This window comes from Podarcis pityusensis, assembly GCF_964106645.2.
Source record: "Podarcis pityusensis genome assembly, chromosome: 8".
NCBI classification, from domain to species: domain Eukaryota; kingdom Metazoa; phylum Chordata; class Lepidosauria; order Squamata; family Lacertidae; genus Podarcis; species Podarcis pityusensis.
Genome location: NC_138033.1, coordinates 10,281,015 through 10,300,169, shown reverse-complemented (window position 1 = coordinate 10,300,169; position 19,155 = coordinate 10,281,015). Strand labels below are relative to the sequence as shown.

The 19,155-nt window shown below is 44.7% G+C and overlaps 1 protein-coding gene across 6 annotated transcripts in view; it reads right to left on the bottom strand.

Annotated features, from left to right (window-relative positions):
• LOC308484242 (cell adhesion molecule CEACAM7-like) overlaps positions 1-12,739 on the bottom strand; it is a 31,178-nt gene extending 18,439 nt beyond the window's left edge. The window contains exons 1-7 of one of the 6 annotated variants that reach the window (XM_081019013.1): positions 12,366-12,734; positions 10,099-10,470; positions 7,876-8,148; positions 6,992-7,111; positions 5,005-5,087; positions 2,932-2,973; positions 1,626-1,707 (exon numbers count right to left, since the gene is read on the bottom strand). In XM_081019013.1, the coding sequence (XP_080875139.1) occupies positions 1,660-1,707; positions 2,932-2,973; positions 5,005-5,087; positions 6,992-7,111; positions 7,876-8,148; positions 10,099-10,470; positions 12,366-12,642 (1,215 nt within the window). In that variant the 5' untranslated portion in view covers positions 12,643-12,734 and the 3' untranslated portion in view covers positions 1,626-1,659. Of the gene's footprint in view, positions 1-1,181; positions 1,576-1,625; positions 1,708-2,931; positions 2,974-5,004; positions 5,088-6,991; positions 7,112-7,875; positions 8,149-10,098; positions 10,471-12,358 lie in introns of those variants that run through there. The other 5 variants (XM_081019011.1, XM_081019016.1, XM_081019012.1 and 2 more) reach the window with 5 other exon arrangements.
• Between the last annotated feature and the right edge of the window lie 6,416 nt (positions 12,740-19,155).

The window sequence follows — 19,155 nt, the reverse complement described above, 5'->3', positions numbered from 1 at the left end:
TTTCTCATGTTAGAGGAAGGGAAAGTGTCAATCAGATCCGGTGTGGGGTAACGTTTTCGGGCAGAGGGGTGCATTGCCTCACCGACAAGCTTCTGGGACACAGACATCAGTGGGGGGTGGATGTAGTGAGGCTAAATTCCAGCAACACAACCCCAGGGTAGCTTTCTTTCTTTCACAGCTGGATTGTACTAAAGGGCTCAGAGGTTTCCTTACAGTCTCAAGGACCGCCAAACCCCTTATATCCCTGCCCAAGCATGGAGATATCCAAGGGAGTCTCACAAAAGCTCAGGTGCATAGCTTGCGACTGTAGGGCCATAAGAACCCCCCCCATGGCCTTTCTGAGAAAGGAGAGGTCCGTCAGGAGAACAAGGATGGCATTGATGGAACAGGCTCAAATGTTTATTATTCAAGGTTGTAAAGAGATAAGCAGACTCAGAAATGCACATTGCCGTGGTGTGGAGAGGCTGGTGGGGCCATTGCAGGAAGGAGGGGGGGCAAGCCTATGTAAGGACATAGGAAGTTGCTATAACTTTCGATTTCCCAGAAATCAGGTGGTTTTACAAGAAATCCGGTGATATTGTATTCTGCAAATGTATAAAAAGTGGGCGCACCCTGACTGGGGATGTGCAGATTGCGAGCTTATCGCGCTGTGCCTTTGTTCTGCATATGCATTTTAAATTAATCCTGTTGAATCCTGCAAGGTTGTTGCCACTTCGTGTGAATCTGTGCTCCGGGGACCCAATAGCAGATATGGAAAATGTCCAACACGACTACTAGAAGCCATACCTTTGGTGACCTAGGCCCGAGCCTGTGGAACTCCCTCCCACATGAGAGCAGACAGACATTCTTTTTACAGGTGACCAGGCAGAGGACCATCTCGGTGGTGGCACCCGCCCTGTGGAACGCCCTCCCACCAGATGTCAAAGAAATAAACAACTATCTGACTTTTAGAAGACATCTGAAGGCAGCCCTGTTCAGGGAAGTTTTTAATGTTTGATGTTTTATCACGTTTTTAATATTCTGTTGGGAGCCACGCAGAGTGGCTGGGGAAACCCAGCCAGATGGGTGGGGTATAAATATTATTATTTATTATTATTACTCAACTGCAGGTGTATGACAAAGACTTTCTCATTCCAGCAGTAGCATTCAGGGGTGTAGTGTGTGTGCATATAGTGTGAAAATAACATGGAAACATGGATTTTATTAGGGGGGGGGAAATACCTGAAAATGTGAACATTTGTCAAAACTATTTGGAAAAATGTGTATATCACATTAAATTTATTATATTTACATATATATGTAAATATATTATATTTACATTAAAATGCAGGCAAATTTTCATGAGGAATTTCCCTTTTCTTTCTTCCCCCTCAGCATTAATCCTTTAGTCACACAAGATGCAATTCCAAGGATTTCTGCCTGGCTGTTCCAGGAGGAGTTTCTTTTGTGTCTCTGTCTCAGTATCCGCAAGTCTTTACCAGTGGGAGAGTCCCTTGGGGACCAAGGCTGCTTCCTTTGTTCAGAACAAGGACTAGGATTTCCAGAAGGACCTGCCCTGTATTTACTCAGCACCATCTGAAAGGAGAGATCAGATCAGGAAAGAGGCTTGAGGGCCCAGGAGAGGCCTCAGCAGTGGAGAGGAACTTGCTGGTCCATGTCTTATCTCTTTATCTCTTCGTAGACAGAAGGGATTCTGGGCTGCAAGGTCTAAAGAGAAAATGGAGATGGTCAGGTGGAAGCCACAGAGTCAAATCCACCTTTGCTTTCATTTGTTTTCCTGGCCAGTGTAAGAATACATTTATTTATGTATTTATATCCTTGGAAGCTGCATGGCCTGTAAGAAGAGACGGAAATCAGAGCTAGTGTCTTTAAGGCAAGTGGTTTATACTTTCAGGGAACCTGGGCATCCTCTGCCTGGAATTTGGATAATTCGGAATACAGGGCACGCCACTGTGAATTCCATGTGAAGGAAGAATTTCAGGTCCAGTTCCCTCAGGGCTTCTTTTGCAGTGTGAGCAGAGAAAAGCTTCACTTGATGAAACACCCATTTCCACCTGACTCTACAACCCTTCAGGAGACCTGCACACCTTTGCAGCTGGCCATTTAGGTGTACATACATTTCTGTTCTGGAGGGAGAGTTCCCTGCTTGAAATCTGGGAGAGCAGCTGCCATTCAATGTAGGCTTTACTCAGCTTGATAGACTAAAGAGGTGACTTGGTATTCGGCCACTTTCTATGTTCTGTTGGGTAGGTACATGAGGAAGACAATTGCCCATGAGGCCCTAAAATGTACGAGGCCATCTTAAGGCCAGCTTTCTGAGTTGTGTCTGTAACCCTGGGTTAATTGTGAGAGCCGCTGATGGGCTCTTGTTAATACAGTGGTACCTTGGTTCTCAAACCAAAGTCTTTTCCCAAACCAAAGCATTCCAAAACCAAGGCAGGTTTTCCCATAGTAAGTAACGCAAAATGGATTAAGACGTTCCAGACTTTTAAAAACAACTCCCTTAAACAGCAATTTAACCTGAATTTTACTATCTAATGAGACCATTGAGCCATAAAATGAAAGCAGTGAACAATGTACTGCAGTCACATAATCAATCAATCAGTCAGTAGCTGAACTGCGTTCCACAGTCACAAAAAGAAAACAAAACAGCCGCAAAATCAAAAATGCGAAATAAATAGCAAAAACTGACAGACCTCAGCGTAACACTCAAAATGGAAGTGTGGCACTCAAATCAGAAGCATAACACTCAAAACGGAGCACGTTCGGCTTCCGAAAAATGTTCGCAAACCAGAACACTTACTTCTGGGTTTGCGGTGTTTGGGTTCCAAGTTGCTTGAGTACCAAGGCGTTTGAGAACCAAGGGACCACTGTAACAGATATTTTGTCATATTTGGCATTTCCAAACATTTTGAAGCACAAAGGACTCACCTCATATGTGTTGGCAGCGCTGGAGGAATTTTCAGGATGAACCTGGGTCAACGACAAAAATATGTTGAAGGGAGCACCTCACTGTAGCCCTGATGCCCAGTTCTTGCAGTGTGTCAGTGCAGAATTCTGACAATTCAGTTTATATTATCATGGCCAGTTTCAAATGTGTGGCCAGCTGAACTTGGCCAGTTCCATTTTCTTAAGACCCACATTTAGGGGCACCTTAGCAGATGCTGAAACAGGGAGTGTTTTTCTGAAAACAGAAAGTTCTGTTTTTTGTTTTGTTTTTTAAACCTACTTTCCTTTCGCATCTTCGTGACTTAATTTGTCATTCCTTTGTGTGCTCCACTGTTTAATCTAGACTATAAAGAAGGCTGATCGCCGAAGAATTGATGCTTTTGAATTATGGTGCTGGAGGAGACTCTTGAGAGTCCTATGGACTGCAAGAAGATCAAACGTATCCATTCTTAAGGAAATCAGCCCTGAGTGCTCACTGGAAGGACAGATCCTGAAGCTGAGACTCCAATACTTTGGCCACCTCGTGAGAAGAGAAGACTCCCTGGGAGAGACCCTGATGTTGGGAAAGATGGAGGGTACAAGGAGAAGGGGACGACAGAGGGCGAGATGGTTGGATTGTGTTCTCGAAGCTACCAGCATGAGTTTGACCAAACTGCGGAAGGCAGTGGAAGACAGGACTGCCTGGCGTTCTCTGGTCCATGACGTCACGAAGAGTCGGACACGACTAAACGACTAAACAACAACAACATAAATCCTCTGGATCATGGAAATGGCACCCCTCATCTGCTCTCAAGGTCAGCTAAGTTAGCACTGATGCAAAAAATAAATGTTAAACAGCATGCAATAGTGGGAAAAGCTTGAGGGTGCCTCTTAACCCACAATACTTTGTACTCTAAATAGGTCAAATCATTTTTAATCACATGGCCAGAGACCTGGTGCAAAATTCAACTGCAGTCTCCAACTCCAGATAACATAGAATGCCAACATGATACAGAGAAAACATGCTCAACTCTACATCTACCCCAAACCCTATTCTAAGATCATCTGAGCTCCTGTCTCAATTCCCAAAAAGGGTTCCCCTTCCAATAACATTCCTGCCCTTTCCATTCACATGGTTTGCTACAAGAGAAAGGAAAAATTCCCCAGCTTGATGGCAAAGGAAGATTTTAAGTTGCCGCAGATCAGTAGTGGGTGGAGCCGCATGTAAAAATGGGTGGAGCGAGAAATGCAAATTTCACCTTTGTACAGTAGGCTAGTTTCTTCTCTACCAGGTAAATGTTTAAAATTGAGAGGATCGGCTCCATTCTAAACCCATCATAATGATGGCAATAAACAACAGCATAAGAAAACTAGTTTGATGGCAGCCTTCCTCGCAAGGTTATCATCTTTCTTCCAACAGAGCCTGGTTATAATCGACCCTCTGTTAGAATGAAGAGGATTGGTTTGAGAAGATATTGAATTATTTGGGTAGGTTTGAACAATTTGGGGCAATTAAATTGCTAAAAGTTAAATAAACCTTGTGGAGGGAGGAGTGTTAAGGTATATAGAATTGTACATATGGCTGATTTGAATATGTTATTATTATGTATACCCAATGCATCAGCCGCCTGCGGGTTTTCACTGTTTGTTTTCACTGTTAGTGTTTTGGTTGTTAGTAAAATAATAAAATAATAAAAAATAAAAAATAAAATAAAATAAAATAATCGACCCTCCGTTAATGCTCCTGGCAGAGAACTGAAGTCCGCCAGAGTTCTTCACAGTTCAGGAGGAGAAAGCAAGATGCAATATTTCTACATCAGATACAAATTTCCAATCATACCATCCCCAAATATGTTGGAGGTTAGACAGGTACATAAACAGGTTGATTGTGGGCAATAGGGGTTTTGTTTTTTTTTAACTTATTGAATTTCCCCTGAAAAGAGGAAATCCAGATCAAAGGGGTGTGGGGTGGAGATGGCACGGCATTTAGATGCTGTTGGTGCCTAGTGATTGCCATGCTTGAGGTGGCCCCATCTCACCCCAAACGACCATCTGGAGGCCCCCTGAGTCACTCACCTGTCCAGCTGGAAGAACGTTCTCATATATTTGAGGGGTGGATACAACTTGGGTGGAAGTTTGGCCATTTCGACGACAGACACCTGGAGGAGGGAGAAGTCTGGGAATAAACTCGTAATATGGACCTCATATCCTACAACAGACCCTACAGATCTGCCCCCGACAGCAGGCTAACATCAAGCAAACTGCAGCAAGACCATTTCTTTATGCTTTTTAAGAAGCATCTTGTCCTTAACAAGAAGGAGAAATGCAGTTTATTGATATTGATTGATTGCATCCTATCCCACCCTGTTCTCCAATGAGCTCAGGGTGGTCTACACAGTTCTGCTGCTCTGCATTTCAGCCTCACAACATCCCTGTGAGGTAGGTTAGGCTGAGAAGCAACAACCGGCCCAAGGTCCTTCGTGGCCAAGTGGGGATTCAAACCCTGGTCTCCAGGTTCCCTCCAGGTTCTTACACCAGTGTGGTGTAGTGGTTAAGAGCGGTGGACTCGTAATCTGGTGAACCGGGTTCGATTCCCCGCTCCTTCACATGCAGCTGCTGGGTGACCTTGGGCTAGTCATACTTCCCTGAAGTCTCTCAGCCCCACTCACCTCACAGAGTGTTTGTTGTGGGGGAGGAAGGGAAAAGGAGATTGTTAGCCGCTTTGAGACTCCTTTGGGTAGTGATAAAGCGGGATATCAAATCCAAACTCTTTTTACACAGGCACACATGCTAGTCCCCCAACAGCTTACAGCCTAAAGGAGGTGACTCATTTAAATGTCAGTGCACTATGCCACTCATTCGGGGTTGCTTTTCCAGTCAGCAGAGTCAGCCAGAAAGTCTTCTTGGAGTTCATCTCATGTGTTGGTGAATTCCCATGTGGGAATAAACACCTCACCCATTTCACTTCAGCTTAAATTATTTATTGCAGAATTAAAATTGCAACTTATAAAACTATTGGTCTATGGGAAATAAATTAAAACTATATACAGTGAATCATTCCTCCTCTATGTTCTTTACTAGAGTGTGTGAGTTGGGACCATTGGTGTAGTAGGAGATTAGCAGTCCAACTTAACAATGCATATTCTTGCTAGTTAGCATGAGAAGGGGTTAAGACCACAGAGCTGTACTGCTGATAGGCAGACTATAGAGATGTACTTGAGAGAGAGGGCTCTGTGTGATTTCATTTCCCCACCTCCCCACCCCTCTTCCTTCAACCAGCAACAAGGGCTCCGCTTGCTCCAGCTTGTACACATGTCTGTGGCTGTTTTTACTGTAAATAGAAGTATTTTACCTGCATAGTTTGTTTACTGCTGCTGTTGCAGAGAACCAATGCACGACTATAAGTAAGTAAATCATATTTTAAACTTACTTCCCAGTCTGTTGCCTGATTCTTTGTCAAGAAAGGTAAGAAAGAGGGACACAGCTTACGTTGTAGCTGGGCTTTATCCAAAGAAGGCTTCACAATTCTTATGCTTTAATTTTCTGCTAAGGATGGGATCCTAAACTCTGTTCAGCTTGTGCAAGTGGGTGCCTGGAGGTAAGGTAAAGGTAAAGGGAGCCCTGACAGTTAGGCCCAGTCGCAGACGACTCTGGGGTTGCGACGCTCATCTCGCTTTATTGGCCGAGGGAGCCGGCGTACAGCTTCTGGGTGATGGGGCCAGCATGACTAAGCCGCTTCTGGCAAACTAGAGCAGCGCACGGAAATGCCGTTTACCTTCCCGCCAGAGTGGGACCAATTTATCTACTTGCACTTTGATGTGCTTTCGAACTGCTAGGTTGGTAGGAGCAGGGACCAAGAAACGGGAGCTCACTCCGTTGCGGGGATTCGAACTGCCACCCTTCTGATCAGCAAGCCCTAGGCTCTGTGGTTTAACCCACAGCGCCACCCGCGTCCCTGCCTGGAGGTATAAATTGCAATTAATATATCCTCTCCTAACGAGTAAAACTCATCCACCATGTTGAGAGCACCCTGCAGTTGACGGCCAGCTCTGGTTTTACTCACGAAGAAAGGCGTAAGTCAGTGTTCCCACTAGCACCAATATCACAGCCAGGGACCCGATAACAGTCCCAGCGAGGGCTCCAGCAGAACCAGAAGAGGAAGAAGAAGAACCATCTGAAGAATCTGAAGAGCAAAGGACTTTTTTTTCATGATTTTGCATTAAGGGTTGACAATAATCTAGCCTCTCATCTCTCCCTCTAATAGCACTAAAGGAAGGAAAGTCAATATTTTAGAATTACCCGGCTTTGGGGGCAGAGAGGTAGCAGCATGTAATGTCCAGGAATGAGTGCAACTCTTCCTGGCTCACATAAGATTGGCTAGAAAAGAAGCCAAGGTGTTGCCCTCCAAAAGGTGAGAAATAGTTCTTCCTCAAACTCAGTGCCCAGTCTAGTGATTTTCTCTTTCTTTCTTTCTTTCTTTCTTCCTTCCTTCCTTCCTTCCTTCCTTCCTTCCTTCCTTCCTTCCTTCCTGAATATTTTTATTAAAGATTTTCTTGGTTTATGAAAGAACATGCGTTGTCTCTTTTTTCAAGTTGTAGAGCCTTTTTTATCACCTGATGTGAGACATTGGTGCTGCATAAAACCCAATATACACCCAAAGTATAACCACCCAACCCCCTCTCCCCACCTTCTTCTACCCCAGTCTAGCGATATTCCTTGATCCTTCCAGCTCCCCCAAGCTCTTTTCCCACACTCAGCTATGTGGGCCGCATAACAAGCTATACGCCCTTTGAGCATTGAAAACAGCTGTCCCATACGCGCCAACATTTCTCTGATGAAACACCATAATCTACCTCCACACAAAAAACGATAGATTGTTAGAAGCCACTAGCATGGAGAGCAGAGTCAGGAGGAAAGGTGTTCCTTGTTTATTAGTGGATTACTCACATGCCAAAGTTATCTTACTGGGGTTGCTTGTAACATTACTGACAGGGTTGACTGCCTGACACCTATAGATCCCTTCATCCTCTTTGGTGATGCCAGTTAGCATGAGGGTTCGGTTCTGGTCAGAAAGCCCAGTCTTAGGTGGAACTGGATTACCATCCTTGAACCAAAGGATGGAGACGTCAAAGTGGTCAGAGGTGTTGCAGTGTAAGGTGACAGTTGTGTTCTCTGCCACTAGGGATTCTGTCAGCTGCAGGACTGGGTCAGAGAGGATTTCTGCAGATGAAACAGAAAGACAGTCATCATTTGTGGGTCCACATGGTCACTGAATCAGGTTATGGTCTCTCTAAGAGAAGCCATCAAAGAAAGCCACTTTGAGCCACTGACATATGTTGTTGTTGTTGTTGTTGTTTAGTTGTTTAGTTGGTCCGACTCTTCGTGACCCCATAGACCAGAGCCCTCCAGGCACTCCTGTCTTCCACTGCCTCCCGCAGTTTGGTCAAACTCATGCTGGCAGCTTCGAGAACACTATCCAACCATCTCGTCCTCTGTCATCCCCTTCTCCTTGTGCCCTCCATCTTTCCCAACATCAGGGTCTTTTCCAGGAAGGCTTCTCTTCTCATGAGGTGGCCAAAGTATTGGAGCCTCAGCTTCAGGATCTGTCCTTCCAGTGATCACTCAGGGCTGTTTTCCTTCAGAATGGATAGGTTTGATCTTCTTGCAGTCCATGGGACTCTCAAGAGTCTCCTCCAACACCATATGTTAGTGCATATTAATTGGTTTAAAAATGCTTTTAAATGAATATAATTCCCCCTCCCCCCCAAAAAACCCCTCAAACATTTCCCCATTGAACAGCTAAAAAAGCAGTTGCAAGACTAGCGTATTCTGGTATAGTTTTCTGATGAAAAAATGAATAATTTTGTAGGGCCTCATTCTTGGGGCAGAGGAATTGTGTTTAGGACAAATTCACGAGCCACATCCCACCCTCCCTAAGGGGGAAGGCACAGAACTCTCCACCTCAGAGCTCAGCAGAGGAGATAGATTTGGGTGCATAAGAAGTAAGAATGACTGGGCTCAATATGGAGGCCAAATGGCCGAAATATTGGGAAATTTTGGAACAAGAAGGAGACAAATTGAAATTGCAGAGTTTCGAGAAACTAAAAAACAAAGTGAGGGATTGGCTTCATTATTATCAGGTAATGGAGGCATATAATTTGGATAAGAAAATTGGCTTCCAGGTGGAAAAATCAAAACTAGAAACAGAACTGTTAGAACCCAAAACTAAGAATTTGTCAAGAATGTATAAATTGCTGTTGAAATTGAATACTCAGGATGAAACGGTGATAATATTATGTTTGCTGACTGGGAACAGTTATGGACCACAGGTATGAAGTTTACGGCATGTAATGCCCTAAGAGAGAATATTATGAAAATGATATACAGGTGGTACATGACCCCAGTCAAGCTTGCAAAAATTTATCATTTGCCCGATAATAAATGCTGGAAATGTAAAGAAACTGAAGGTACATTCTTTCACCTTTGGTGGACGTGCCCAAGGATTAAGGCTTTCTGGGAAATGATATATAATGAACAGAAAAAGGTATTTAAATATACCTTCTTGAAGAAACCAGAGGCCTTTCTTCTGGGCATTGTTGGCCAATTGGTGCCAAAGAAGGACAGAACTTTTTTTATGTATGCTACAACAGCAGCAAGAATACTCATTGCAAAGTATTGGAAGACACAAGATCTACCCACTTTGGAAGAATGGCAGATGAAGGTGATGGACTATATGGAATTGGCAGAAATGACTGGCAGAATCCGAGACCATGGGGAAGAGTCGGTGGAAGAAGATTGGAAGAATTTTAAAGACTATTTACAGAAATATTGTAAAATTAATGAATGATAGAATGTTGTTGGATAGTAATTAAGCGGTTTCTAGCTGTAATGCTTTAAGAGAATATGAAAAAAAGGGTTATAAACGGGTTAACATCTAATGGTAAGGATTTGCTGAACCAATAAATTGAAGTGGAATACAAAAAAGGGAGGTACGAGGAGGTCTGGGAAACAAGCTAAAGGAAAATAAGTAACTGAAAATATGTGTGTTTTTAACTGTTTTTATTTTGTATTCTTCTCTTTTCTTTTTCATTTTTACTGTAATACTTCAAAAAACCTTAATAAATATCTTATATATAAAAAAAAGAATGACTGGAGAGCAAGTTAACATACCTGAAACGGTGATGCTTGTAGCCTCTGTGTTGATAATCCCAAGACCTTCTGTTTTCAATGAATAGGTTCCAGAGTCATCTGGCTTTAAATTTGTGATGTCAAAGGAGCAATCTGGCTTCCCAGTCTCCCTGCCAGTGTGGGCAGGTCCATTTTCCTGACCACTAACTGGAACTAGGTAATATGTAACAATAATGTTTTTGTCTTCAACTGCCCCTCGGTACCATTTGCATCTGGCAGTCATCTTCAGATTAAGACCTTCTGGTTTTAAGGTGACACTATCTCCTTCTTTCAGCACTTCTGGAACAACTCTGATACTTATTCCAGTTGTCTCCTGGGCTCGAGTCAACAGGAAGCAGGAACTCAGGATGGAGGCTGCAGTGTGGAGAAGAAAACGAAAGACATGTTCTGCTAAAGAAGAAGAAAAAAGGCTTCCAACCTCTGCTGAAATGTCACGGCACACTCTAAATATCCCAGTTCGTAACAGTGATTCCTCTCAAGAGCTGTCCTACAAACACTAAGTGTAGCTCTTACTTTATTGAGCAAGCAAGAAGGCAGTTCCTTTCCTGGCAGCTCAGCCTCAGCCTTCTTCTGGGGCAGACATGAAGAAAGGGGAAGCGCTCTTGTATTTCCCCTTCCAGGACCCTCCCATGTTTCTAGCTAAGCAAACATTAACATAAAGGGGTCCAGTGAAGGAGGTCTGGGCATCTGTCTGTGTTTACCTCCTTCAGGGACTCAGGATGATTCCTTTCTTTTCTTTCTTTTCTTTATAATTTTTCATTTTTAACAAATGAACATAATAATCTGATTTATAAATCCTTTATGTACTTTCGCCATACCACAAATACACATGCCAGCCAAATATATTATCGTGACATTCCAAGTCTTTAATATGTGGATTCTTCAGTGACAACCATTCCTTCAACCAGCACAGACAGGAAGCTTCATAATGTAATCTCATATCCGACAGGGAAAAACCTCTTCTCTCTTTCTCATCTATCAATATTTTATATTTTATTCTTGGTTTTTACCCTTGCCAGATATATTTCAAAATATATTTTTGCTATTTATTGAAACAATCTGTCTTGCCGATCACCGGTATTGATTGAAACAAAAATAACATTCATTTTAATAAATGATTCCTTTCTTCACACAAAGTGCTCACTGGGCACTAAGAATCCTTCTACAATTTTTTTTTTAAAAAATTCCCTCAGGGCTCCAGCCTGCCCCTTTAGTACTACCTCTCTGCCTACCTGGAGGGTCTGTATGTAATTCCATCTGCAGCCTTTCAGAACTCTTACCAGAAACCCCTGTGGGAATGGGGCCCTGATTCTGCGTCCAAGAGGGTAGGAAACAGAGGGTGAAGCAGTGCGGCCCTTAGTGGGACTTGCCAATTTTGCATTTCATTGCAAGTTTTAGTACACATTTAAAATGCATTTAATTGCAAATTAACACAATGGTCTAGTTTGAATTCCTGAGAAGGACACCACAACAACATTCGGAGGAGCATGAAATCTGGCAGTGAGTGAGGTGTAGACCTCTGCATTAGTCTGAGAGGTGCAGATCTATATTAGAACTAAAAGACCAAATTCCTCCAGCATCCTCATCCTACCCCCCAAGCTCAGCTGCATGTAACTCCACCTGCTTCCTTCCAGTGCTCTTACCAGCAACCCCTTTGGAAATGGGGTCCGGATTCTGCATCCTAGTAGGTAGGAAACTGAGGGTGCAACAGGGTGGTCCCTAGCATATAAATACATGTTTTAAAAGTTATTTTCATTCAAAACAACACCTTCCTCTAATTTGAATTCTTGAGAACTGCACCACAACATTTGGAGAAGTATGAAATCGGGTGCAGAGTTAGGTTTCGACATCTGCATTAGTGGGAGAGGTACTGTTGTTTAGTCGTTTAGTCGTGCCCGACTCTTCGTGACCCCATGGACCAGAGCATGCCAGGCACTCCTTTCTTCCACTGCCTCCTGCAGTTTGGTCAAACTCATGCTGGTAGCTTTGAGAACACTGTCCAACCATCTTGTCCTCTGTCGTCCCCTTCTCCTTGTGCCCTCCATCTTTCCCAACATCAGGGTCTTTTCCAGGGAGTCTTCTCTTCTCATGAGGTGGCCAAAGTATTGGAGCCTCAGCTTCAGGATCTGTCCTTCCAGTGAGCACTCAGGCTGGGAGAGATACAGATCTCTGCTAAAAGACCAAATTCCTCCAGCATCCTCAACTCCCCCCAAATAAGTCCTCCCCATTGCAGGGTGCTGACCTCTCACCTGCTAAGGGCAGCATCTTCCAGGAGACCTTCCAGCCATGGGTTCTGCGTGGCCTGTCCATCTTGTGGGTGCACTTCCTGGAGGATCGATCTGGCTCTCTGTCCCTTGACAGCTCGTGCTCTGGGGTCTTTCTCTGCTCCTTGCCTAGTATCTGGTTCCAGAGCCACTGCTGGCTCCGAGTGAGTCTCCGATCAGAGAAACAGGAACTTGGCTGCTGAACTTTCAGCACTGGGTTCCCCCCCAAGGGTTGGAAATCATTCAAGCCAAGCTCTTTCATTAACTTCCTCCTATCCCCTTACTAGCCAAGCCAATCCCTGAACTATTTCCTCAAATACAACTCAGCAGCACCCGCCTCAAAAAACGACAGCAAAGATGCAGTCCGGGTTGCAAGAGTGCACAGAGGGAGACGGAAACCGAGAGTTGGGACGTTTAGGCTTCATTACAAAAAAGGTCTGAAGGTCTCCAACCAGTCCAGAATTGTGATCTGCTGTAGACTCCCAGCCAGGAACTTGCCACCTGCTTCTGCTTTTTCAATTTAAATTTGTGATTACTAGTACTAGGATTTCACCATAAATCACATGCTGAGATGCTGGCATACTATTATTTTCCAGTGGAAGTGAGCCAAATGTTCTTGCTGCAACCTTTGAACACCTATAGCGACAAAATTCTCTCTTTGTTTTCCAGCATTTTTCCTCGTTGGCCAAGACTTGTGGTTGATGTGGAGCGAGAGAGGAGGACACTACCACCATTTAGACTTGTGTTTTGGTACCAAAAGAAGGCCTTTCTATCTCTTTCACCACCTCCCTTCTCTCTGTGTCACCCATTGCTCTGTTCCTCCTTATAGAGTTCCTGTGTCTCTTGCATGTGCACACCCCTTGGGTACGATTTGGATGTCCTCTCAAATGATGAAAATGGACCAGCTACTCATTGGGTCTTTCTTCCCCATTTCCATACATGTGTGATGTACAGATCCTCTAGACCAGGGCGGTCCAACTTTTCATAGCAAGTGGCCCGCAAGAAGACATTACCAAGGAACCCACAGTGTGCACACTGCCTTGTCACATGGGGAAGGGGGTTGGAGGAAAGTGAGGCCAACATTTGATGGCCCTGCCCAGCCCTCACACTGCCTTCCTAAAGCCCCCCAAGCGAGGTGCCGGGCTTTGGGTGTGGGATGTGATCCATGAGAGGCAGTCAAGTACAACATTCCTTGTAATGCTAGAGAATACATGTGAGGGAATGTTTGGTCCAGCCTGTCGAAACTTCCTGTTCCTCCTGGCTGGAGCATCCTTCCTTTTGCATGTGATAGACGGTGGGTATGACCTAACCTGTCCAGGTAACAAAAGGACGAGTCACGCAGCACACCTTCCTCTTTTTGACTTTCTTCATTTGACCAGCTTTTAGCTAGGATAGCTCTCAGCTAGCAGAAGCACTGGGATTATTCCCCCATGTGGGGTAGATCCACATGTACATATTTGTAACTAAGTCTGCCTTCAGGAATCCAACTGTGAACTGATGTGAGTAAACTTCTTTTATTGATTTTGAATAAGATTGTGGTGTCTTTATTCTTTTAAGAGGGATTTAAGGGAATTTACCAGGAACGTACAATTCAATCTGAGACAGACTGAATTGTATAGTAGTGAGAGGCTCACACGAGCCTGCAACCAGCTATCTGCTGTGCATGAAAAGGGGAATGTAACTCTGCTACATAAAGAAACTTGCTAGAGCAAGTTAGGAAGGATATTAATAAACAATATATCCTCCCCTGCCACCCTGAACATTCCCAAATTGGGAAGGAGGCACGAGGCTCTGGCAGGGTCCTGGCATCCTTCCAGCTCTCTCTTTCAAACATTTTTTTAATTCAATTTCACTTTTAACATTTATCATCACAATCATCATAACATTTATCATCATAATCATTTTACAAATAGGATTCTCAAAATCCCCGAACTTCCCTCCATGGTTTCCCCAGATATTCTTTTCAAACTGCTTCGTATCATATTCTCCATCTTTTCCTAAAACTCAGTTTTTTATCATAGTTCTCTGTGGTGTAGTGGTTAAGAGCGGTAGTCTCATAATCTGATGAACTGGGTTCGCGTCTCCGCTCCTCCACATGCAGCTGCTGGGTGACCTTGGGCCAGTCACACTTCTCTGAAGTCTCTCAGCCCCACTCACCTCACAGAGTGTTTGCTGTGGGGGAGGAAGGGAAAAGGAGATTGTTATCCGCTTTGAGATTCCTTAAGGGGAGTGAAAGGCGGGATATCAAATCCAAACTCTTCTCTTCTTCTTCTCTTCTTCATTGCAAGTGTTTTCAAAATCCTGCTAATATTTTCAATTGTTTACATTGGTGGGCTCCTCTGTCACCATGTTACATCTTCTCTATGCAGACTTTGTCTCTTCACTGCGGGGTCTGGAGAGAAAACGGGGGTTCATCAGGTTGGAAACTTCAAAGTCAACCCCATTTTGGTGTTGCTATTATTTGCTTTCCTGGGCAGCACCAGAGAACAGTGATGGCATGGGCTGCTTCCCCCCCCCCCCTTAGAAGCAGAATGCACTTTTGAAAGAGGAGCTAATAAGTGCTCTCTCGTTGGTTGGTTTATACTGGCTGGAGAATCCAGGCATCCTTTACATGGAGTTCAGGACTTGCATCCAGTGCAACACTGAGTAACTTGTTCCGTTAGTGCAAGGATTTATGCTTGCTCAATGGAACTTTCTCCTGTACTCCCATGTGCCCCCTAAATCTGTTCTGGGCTTTCCCTGACCCTCCAGAGCAGATTCGAGGGAAGGAGAAGGGAAGTCCATTGTGCAAGTGTAAATCCTTCTGCTAATGGAACAAGTACCAGGGATGCCATCCTAGGGGCTGTACCAAATACGTCTACTTACAGAAAGGCCCATTTGAATGGATTAATCTAAGTGAGTTATGCCCTATATTTTCAGTGGGTGTTTTTTCGTATCTGACGTCCAGGCATCACGCACAATGTTGTGACGTCGCACGTGATGCCTGGACGCAACGCAAGCCCCCACAATCTCTTTCTCGAGTTGGCGTGCCTGCCCTCAGGTCACTTCTCTCCCACCTCTGCTCCCGTGGAAAAACTGAAAGAGAGAAAGTGTGTACACACGAGTTTCCCTTTTCCAAGGGATCTCAGTAAAAGCTGAATCCAAATAGAATGAATCTGAACCTTGGAAAGGTCATAGAGCTGAAGGAGGAAGCGGGAAAGAGCATCTCTCTTCCAGCTTTCATTCTTCAGCCTTGTTTGCTTTTCAAGGGAAAAATGGGTAACCATTCTCACCACCTCATGTGCAAGGAGGCTGTGTGAGTGTGGTGCTCAGAGGGTTCATAGGCAACCAGGGAAGAGCTCAGGATTGCCATTGCCTTTTGGTGACCCTCAGTTTAACTCATTTAATCTAGCCTATAAATTATCCAGGGCAGGTTCCTTTATATTCTCTTCAATTAGAACACCAGGCTTAATGACAGCACCGAAAGGAAAGACTGCCTCGTTGTAGGGGTGCCTTACAAAGCTCATCTAAGGCCTTACCTGTCTGGAATGGCAACATTTTCATAGGCAGGAGGGTCACATGTTGGCGGTTCAGGTGCCTCAACAGTGGAAGTATTTTCAGTCCGACATCGGCCACCTGAGGGAGAGAGGCTACTGGGAACCAAATCTTAACATTCAAGCTCTCCATTAGTTGTTACTTTTTAAGAATATACGATATGTGTGGCTTAGAGTACTGGACCAGGAGCTGGGAGACGAGGGTTCAAATCCTCACTTGGCCACCTGAAGTCCACCGAGTGACCTCAGGCCAGTTGCTATCTCTGAGCTTAACCTCCCTCACAAAAGTTGTTGTGAGGATAAAATGCAATGGGGAAGAACCAACATATGCCACCTTGAGCTCATTGTAGGAAAAGTGGGGCAGAAATAATAATAATAATAATAATAATAATAATAATAATAATAATAATGTGCTGCCCATCTGACTGGGTAGCTCCAGCCATTCTGGGTGGTTGAAAAATAAAAAAATAGTAAAAGCACAATAGAACACCACACACTAAAAACTTCCCTGAACAGGGCTGCCTTCGAAAATGCAATAAACAAATAGACATCTGCAAAGGAGTTCTCCAGTACAAAAGGAATGCAGACAATACCTTCAGACCAAAAGGAATTTTGGGTCACATGCCACATTAGATGCCTCAATGAGGCCTTTTCAGCATTTCAGTCATACTTCATGTTACATCCGCTTCATGTTACGTTCTTTCAGGTTACATCCCGTGGTGACCCGGAAGTACCGGAAAGGGTTACTTCCGGGTTTCACCACTTGCGCATGTGCAGAAGCACAAAATGATGTCACGCGCATGTGCAGAAGTGGCGAATAGCAACCCGTGTGTGCGCAGACGCGCTGCTGCGGGTTGCACTCTTTTAATGTTGTGAACGGGCCTCCGGAACGGATCCCGTTCACAACCAGAGGTACCACAGTATTCCTCTGCAATAGACTATGTTAGACTGTTTCACACTATACTATTAGACTATACCTTGTGAAGTCGAGTATACTTGAAACATTAATTTTGGCTGCATCAGTCTCCATTTTAAGTCTAACGAAATGTTCCATACAGATTCTAAAGCAATTTCCCATTATTCGGGCTGTATGGCAACATTCTAACTCCCTATTCTGTTCCTATGTTCCCACACTGCTTATTCCCCGCCCCCCACTGCCCCCAATACGGATTTGTAAGCAACAGCCCCAGCTTTAACTTTCTAGCAATTAGTTCTAGCTTGCAGCTTTCATTGTCATACTCACGGCATCTGTAGAGCGAGACCCCCAGCCCAATCAATGACAGGATCAGAATCAAGATCCCAGTAGTGATCTTAGCAATGTCCTCTGCCTTCCAAGCAGCTTGACTTGAACGAGAACCTGGAATCGAAAAAGGTCCTTTTGAGGGCTGCAGTGGCCAGATTAATGGTTGTGGTTACCTTTAGAACTCAATTAACCAGTATTCTAAAACCGCTGTGCCGACTGCCGGTTTGTATCCAGCACCAATTCAAGGTGCTCATGCTAGTGTTTAAAGCCCCAAACAACATACCGTATTTTTTGCTCTATAAGACTCACTTTTTACCTCCTAAAAAGTAAGGGGAAATGTGTGTGCGTCTTATGGAGCGAATGCAGGCTGCGCAGCTATCCCAGAAGCCAGAACAGCAAGAGGGATTGCTGCTTTCACTGCGCAGCGATCCCTCTTGCTGTTCTGGCTTCTGAGATTCAGAATATTTTTTTTCTTGTTTTCCTCCTCCAAAAACTAGGTGCGTCTTGTGGTCTGGTGCATCTTATAGAGTGAAAAATACGGTAGGTCCCAAATATCTGGAAAGCTGCCTCCTTCCCTACAGACCACCCTTAGTGTTACGATTGGCAGAGGGATCCTTCTTTGTAGTTCATCTACCCTCACTTGTCAAGGGAGTCACCCAAGACTCGGCATTCTCTGTGGCAGCCCTCAAATTGTAGAATATCTTCCCCACAGATATATTCCTAGCACCTTCTCTATACAGCTTTTGGTGAATGCTGAAGGCGCACATTTTTACATGGCGTGTGTCAGCATCGCCCTTGAGCCAGTGCCACCAACTGGACTCATCCACTCAGCCCCGACTGGGCTAGGCGAGTTGGGTAGCACTTCCAGAGACCACCTTCTGCACAGGAACAGGTCAAAGTGCTGTGGACTCACAGCTTAGAGTTGTGAGCACCGGATTCACTCCCACAAGAAGACAGTCGTCGCACAGCAGAGTACAGCAGACTCTAGCAGAGTATATAAACAACTCGGAGAGCAGCTCTGTAGAATATCTTCTTTATTCTATCTACAACTATTATACAACTATATACAGAGCTAAATAGGTCTAAGCATAAATGAATGCTGCACTGCACTGAGTGTCTGCAGCTGCTCTTAGCAGCAACCTTATCTCTACACACGATCTCTAACACTCAGTCGCTCTCTCTCTCTCTCCGACACTGACTGACTGACTGACTGACTCAGTGCTGGAGCAGAATAAGTAGAGAGCAGAACACGCCTCCTCCTCTCTGGAGAATCAGCAGACTCCTCAGGAGATTCTTGGATATGGGAGGGGTGAAATCTCCTCAGCGTGTATGTGTTTTAGGACCAACCCTATCTCTGAAGGTGGAAAATTGCAGCTGCCAGGCATTTTTGCCCTCAGCGCCTCTCATTTTGCAAAATAGGCAATCACTAACTGTGGGTTAAACCACAGAGCCTAGGACTTGCCGATCAGAAGGTCGGCAGTTCGAATCCCCGCGGCGGGGTGAGCTCCCATTGCTCAGTCCCTGCTCCTGCCAACCTAGCAGTTTGAAAGCACGTCAAAGTGCAAGTAGATAAATAGGTACCACTCTGGTGGGAAAGTAAATGGCGTTTCCGTGTGCTGCTCTGGTTTGCCAGAAGCGGCTTAGTCATGCTGGCCACATGACCCGGAAGAACTGTCTGTGGACAAACGCTGGCTCCGTCCACCAGGAAAGTGAGGTGAGCGCCGCAACCCCAAAGTCGTTCGCTACTGGACTTAACTGTCAGGGGTCCTTTACCCTTTTTTTTGACATCTCTTGGACGCACACAACCCACCCACCCCAAGAGAGGAGAATAGGAATTGCCAGCATGGTCAGGCTAGGATTACTCACTTATTACGCTGGGATTGCTTATGGCGTTGCTAATGGGGTTTCTGGCCTCACAGGTATAGGTCCCCAATTCATCTTCGGAGGCGCCAGCTAGAGTGAGGGTTCTGTTCTGCTCAGAGAGTCCTGCTTGAGCTTG